Genomic DNA, 532 nt, shown 5'->3' on the forward strand with positions numbered 1-532 from the left:
TCAAAAATACAGTCAATTTACTTTAAGCAGTAAGCAGGCATTAATTGGAACTGCTTGCTCCAAATTAAATGTGTTCAGCCTCACCTTCTAACACTTTTTCCTGTTTAACCGAGGGGTTCTTCTTCAATGTCAGCAAAGAGCCTGCCCTGGTCTGTTCAACAGCAATAATCTCTGAGGCTGCATTCAGCACTTCAAACATGGAGAAAAATCCATAACGCACGTACTGGAATGCCCGTCCAAAGTGCCTCGAAAAGGCTTCATCAAAGTCTGAAAGCAGGACTGGTGAGAGCCTCAGCAAGTCCTTCAATTCGCTTTTCACCACAGCCGGCAAGACAGGAGGGGTCCGGCCTCGCCGAGGCAGGCTAGGACCAAAGCTGGAGGAGAAGGAATTTGCCCTACGTGTGACATTTCGCGTCTTAGGCTTGATCTTCTGTCTGGCAACCAAACTTGCAATCCGTACAGTGTCTTCATCTGCAATGGCTAAAGCAATAGGAACTAACAATTAGCACTCTTGTGGACAACATTCTCTCTT

At 46.4% G+C, this 532-nt stretch overlaps 1 protein-coding gene across 1 annotated transcript in view; it reads right to left on the bottom strand.

Annotated features, from left to right (window-relative positions):
* TDRD5 (tudor domain containing 5) overlaps window positions 1-532 on the bottom strand; it is a 45,455-nt gene that overhangs the window by 41,063 nt on the left and 3,860 nt on the right. Inside the window, exon 3 of the mRNA XM_006036183.1 lies at window positions 85-480. Within this exon, the coding sequence (XP_006036245.1) occupies window positions 85-480 (396 nt within the window). The remainder of the gene's footprint in view (window positions 1-84; window positions 481-532) is intronic.

The sequence above is a fragment of the Alligator sinensis genome, unplaced genomic scaffold (assembly GCF_000455745.1).
Source record: "Alligator sinensis unplaced genomic scaffold, ASM45574v1 scaffold293_2, whole genome shotgun sequence".
Classification (NCBI taxonomy): Eukaryota; Metazoa; Chordata; order Crocodylia; family Alligatoridae; genus Alligator; species Alligator sinensis.